General features: G+C 44.2%; 2 protein-coding genes across 2 annotated transcripts in view; both read right to left on the minus strand.

Moving 5' to 3' along the window:
- The window catches only part of rac3b (Rac family small GTPase 3b), a gene marked incomplete at both ends in the record, with an annotated part of 9,175 nt that extends 5,748 nt beyond the window's left edge, over positions 1–3,427 (minus strand). Inside the window, 4 exons of the mRNA XM_080834821.1 lie at positions 265–327; positions 989–1,106; positions 1,729–1,800; positions 3,393–3,427. Of these exons, the coding sequence (XP_080690947.1) occupies positions 265–327; positions 989–1,106; positions 1,729–1,800; positions 3,393–3,427 (288 nt within the window). The remainder of the gene's footprint in view (positions 1–264; positions 328–988; positions 1,107–1,728; positions 1,801–3,392) is intronic.
- Positions 3,428–4,221: 794 nt separating this feature from the next.
- Positions 4,222–5,000, minus strand: part of lrrc45 (leucine rich repeat containing 45) — an 11,614-nt gene continuing 10,835 nt past the window's right edge. The window contains exon 18 of the mRNA XM_080836041.1: positions 4,222–4,628. Within this exon, the coding sequence (XP_080692167.1) occupies positions 4,432–4,628 (197 nt within the window). The 3' untranslated portion in view covers positions 4,222–4,431. The remainder of the gene's footprint in view (positions 4,629–5,000) is intronic.

Raw genomic sequence — 5,000 nt, forward strand, 5'->3', positions numbered from 1 at the left:
AGTGCAAGCACAATGGCAACAGGGGCAAGATTTTCTTAATAAGACATTCTCTGGTGTACTAGAACTATTTAACATACTTATCTCATTTTATGGAGGTAGCTAAGCTAAACCGCAGCACTCTGCTTAATTCTTCCTCAAATGTCTTTTAACTCATTCTATTATTACTTCAGTTCTCACTTTCTGTCGTCACTTAATGTTTGGTATTCTCCGACACTAATGTATAAAGATGAAATACAAGAGGGTGAAATTTCTGTCAACACAAACCTTTGCTCTGACGTTTTCAAAGGAGGCCGGGCTCACCAGAGAGAAGCATATTAAAAAGACATCCTGGAGGAAGATCAGAGGCACAATATGGGGTTTTAGTGATGTGAAGATTAATACAAGTTTAAGAATAAAAGCTATTTGTTTTTTAAAATGAGCAGGGGGACTGCCAATGGAAACTAGCCTTTTGGCTATAATTGGGTGCATTTACATTTGAATGTTCATGAATGTAGACAGTCCCTCTTGATCAAATAAACAAATTGATTGATTGATTGATTGATTGATTTATACAGTGTAGTGTTCTCAAGAAAGGTCCGTCACTAAGGCACGTCTTAACTACAGTTACCAGTTATAAGGTATATTCTACATGTGAGATAGTGCTATTATGTGTTCATGCACACACACGCACACACACACACACAAACACACACGCAGACACACACACATACACACACAGACACACACAGACACACACAGACACACGCACACACACAAACACAGACACACACAGAAACACGCAGACACACACACACACACACACACACGCACGCAGACACACACACACACACGCAGACACACACACACACACACACACACACACCAACACACACACACACACCAACACACACACACACACACACACACACCAACACACACACACACACACACACACACACACACACACACACACAGACACACACACACACACACACACACACACACACACCGTCTGAGGATAAGACAGGGGTCGTAGACGATCATAGTCCTCCTGTCCAGCTGTGTCCCATAAACCCAGATTGACGGGTTTGCCATCCACCATCACATTGGCAGAGTAGTTGTCGAACCTGAGAGACAGTAGTCACAGCATCAGTGAGCATGAATGTAAGTGGGCCTTGCTACTGACTCACTGAAAATGCAACACAAATAAAATACTGTGAAAAGTGTGTCAATAAACCCTGTGTGTTTATAAGGCTTATTTATACCCTGTTCACATGCCAGTTCATAATATTACATTTTTAAGATAGATAGATAGATGGATACTTTATTAATCCAGAGGTAAATTTAGGTCATCCAGTAGCTTATACATTTATGCAGTTGTGCAGCTCACAGACATACAAACATGAATCACATAGACATAGGGAGAACATGTTCACAAGGAGTAAGGTGTTTACAGATACAGAATGGATCTGACACTATGGTACATTATGCAGAGACCCCCCCCCACACACACACACACGCACACACACACACACACACACACACACACACACACACACACACACTCCACCCTATGGTACATTATGCATAAATTAGGAAAGTGTTGATGCGTTTTGCTCTGAGGTCAGAGTTCAGCAGATACTCACATAGTGGGATGTACTCTCATCCAATTACATGCCAGTTCATAATATTACATGTTTTGGTTGTGTTTCCAGAAAGCTCTGAGGTCAAAGTTCAGCAGGTACTCACACAGTGGGGATGTATTCTCCTGGGAAGGCATTGGTCGTGTAGCTGATGAGAAGGCATGTTTTTCCCACAGCCCTGAGATTGAAAGAAAGGAGGAAAGACAAAGAGAAAGATGGAGCGAGTGAGTGACATTGTGTGTGTGTATGTGTGTGAGAGAGAGACAGTGAAGGATCTGAAAGCTATATATTGACCAAATGTAATCAACTGTATGTGCAGTTTCACACCATCTCTGGGATGTGAATAGGACCACCTATTTCGCAAACACCAACGGAGTTATACTTGGCCACGAATGTACAACTTTCTCTTCAGACCAAAGCAATGGGTTCTTCCACCTCTGCCTGCTCTCATTGCACAGAAAGCTGCTTGTGACTCGTACAGCCTGGTCAAAATTGCAATCCGTCAACTCATCCATGTTCAGAATACCGTATTTGCACCTGATCAATAATTTACAGCATCAACAGGGAAAGTGCCAGCGCATATACCACGATGATTCCACAAAGCATCATGTTTTGTAGTGGTCTGTGTGTTTGTGGGGTTTAAATGTTTCAATGTTTTAAAATGTGTGTTGCTTTGCGTTCGTAGGCCAAGAAACAACGGAGAGCGAGAGTGGACAAACAGGGCAAAGCATGGTGCCGTAGTGTGCCTGGTTGGCCAGCGTGTGGCCTAGAGAAGACGGTGACAGACTCTGTCCCAGATTCTCTCTGCCTGGGGGGGACTAAACACACACTCTCTCTCTCTCTCTCTCTCTCTCTCTCTCTCTCTCTCTCTCTCTCTCTCTCTCTCACACACACACACACACACACACACACACACACACACACACACACTGCAACCTCGCCCCCTATCCATAAAAACCGCGCGTGCCCGCGCACACACACCCATATCGTCGTTATCATCATCTGGTGCACTTGGAAAGGGCCGACGAATATGAAGTGACAGCTCATCGAGTGCCGAGTGCAGACACACACACACACATACACACATATTCTCCCACGAGCTGAGAGTGATGGCGGCGGGGGAGGGGGAGTGGTAGCCGAGTGGGTCATCCTCCAGCGGGGCGCGAGCGCTGACAGTGGGTCAGTGATGAAGCATCCACATCCTGATTTTACGAGCAGCACATTCCACCACCAACATTTCTCCATCGTCTTCGTTTCTCATGCATAATGTATAGTGGATCTAACGTGGATCGATCTGACAGTCTATGACTTTTGAATTAGCCTCTAGTAATTTCGCAAGATACAATCGGAAATATATCACTCAAAAACTAGGCCTGCTCGTAAATAAAATGTCTTGTCAAGACAACAATTGCAATTACTGGGCTGCAGTGAATGAAACGATTATTATTCCTTCAACAATTCGAATAGCCACTACAGTCCTACAATGTGCAGTCGTGATGGTTTGATTGATTCACGGACCGCGCTTCGCGAACACCAACACGTCTGATTTGTGTGCATAAACGAGATTGTACAAACATTTCGTGTCTCATGACAGCTCGAATGCCTATTTGTAACCTGCACATTTCTAGGTTGAATTTCTCAACCAAATGCTGAAACCATCTGTCCACAAGGGTGGCCCAGCCTTGCAATAAAATTCCGAAAGATGCTTTTCCTCCCTGGTACCTTGTAGCCTAAATGGACCATTTTTTGCGGATAGATGGAAGGACTTACCCGTCGCCGACCACCACACATTTTATGGCTTGCATTGCCGAACAGCTTGTTGTACCGGACTAACGATTTGCGTTTGCAGATATAAGGTTCTAATTCGTTTTTAAATGAATGTTTTAAAATGCAGTCGGTATCCTCCCAGCTTGACGCGAGGCGGCGGGCTCGGTGCAGGCATCCCCCGTAACCTACGGGAAAGAACGAGCGGCTTAAAGGGCCAGTACACCGTTTAGTCGCAAAACGGTGATGGTAGAACAAATACAAAATATGATCAGATTCACATTTGCAGTTCATATTCGAGAGACAGACTGATCAGAGATGTGCAAAGCAAACAGCTTTTTTAATACAAAAAAAATCCAAAAGTGCAAAAATATACAAAATGACAAATTGATCATGTTAAAAATGTGTATCAAACTTCAAGCTTCATCAACCAACAAGATTAGACACAATCACATATACAAATCACAACCTTGATATTTCAGACACTCAAAGGGCATACAATTATTGCTTTAAAAAACAACGTCGTCAACAACAACATACTATTTGTTTGTTGATTTGGTTTGGTTAGTTACTACTGGTTACTATTCGAAAGTCAGCATGTCATGGATAATCTTACTTTCAAACAGTCCAGACAGTGATGTCCATTTCTCAAAATACCATAAAATGTCTGAAGTTCGTGAGGTAATGTTCCACAGTCTGACACTACTCTCTCTCGAGCACCATCCATAAAAAAACATCCACAGTTTGCAGATGTTAGTAAACCCTAGCCAACCTGTTTGTGTTGGTTGCAATGTGTGAAACCAGAGATGCTACGTTCTCTAAAATGAGTGCTGGTTTATTGGAAGGGCATTGTAAAACATTTCAGTGCCTGAGAGTGGAAGACAAGACAAATGTCTTATTTTCTCTGTCCAGACTGTGCGAAAACCAGGTAGGTTGGGTGTAGCCCTTGTAGCGCGCGGACGTAGGTGAGGATGGCGTGGGGTCACTTCTTGGGGTTAAAGTGTCCTAGCGATGACCCCTGGACGTATGTGAGGATGGCATTGGGTCACTTCTTGGGATTGAAGTGTCCTACCGATGAGCCCTGGACGTAGGTGAGGATGGCGTTCTGGAGGGCGCTGGCTCTCTGAGCCTCGTCCTCTCGCATGCGCTGGATCTCTCCCTCCCTCATACGAAGGCGCTCCAGCAGAGACGAGATCTCACTCTCCTTATCCAGCAGGGCCTCTCTGTGGGTGCTGCCCAGCACTGACACCATGGCAACAAGAGCAACAATGTCAACAAAGCACACCATGGCAACAAGAGCAGCCATGTCAGCAAAGTACACGATGGCAACAAGAGCAACAATGTCAACAAAGTACACCATGGCAACAAGAGCAGCCATGTCAGCAAAGTACACGATGGCAACAAGAGCAACAATGTCAACAAAGTACACCATGGCAACAAGAGCAACAATGTCAACAAAGTACACCATGGCAACAAGAGCAACAATGTCAGCAAAGTACACCATGGCAACAAGAGCAACAATGTCAACATAGTCCACAATGCTAACAGCGACAATGCCAGTTAAGTCCAAAATAAGGTAATCAATTCACTGCAGCAAAAAACAAACGGTAAACA

The sequence above is a fragment of the Sprattus sprattus genome (genome assembly GCF_963457725.1).
Source record: "Sprattus sprattus genome assembly, chromosome: 3".
Taxonomy (NCBI): domain Eukaryota; kingdom Metazoa; phylum Chordata; class Actinopteri; order Clupeiformes; family Clupeidae; genus Sprattus; species Sprattus sprattus.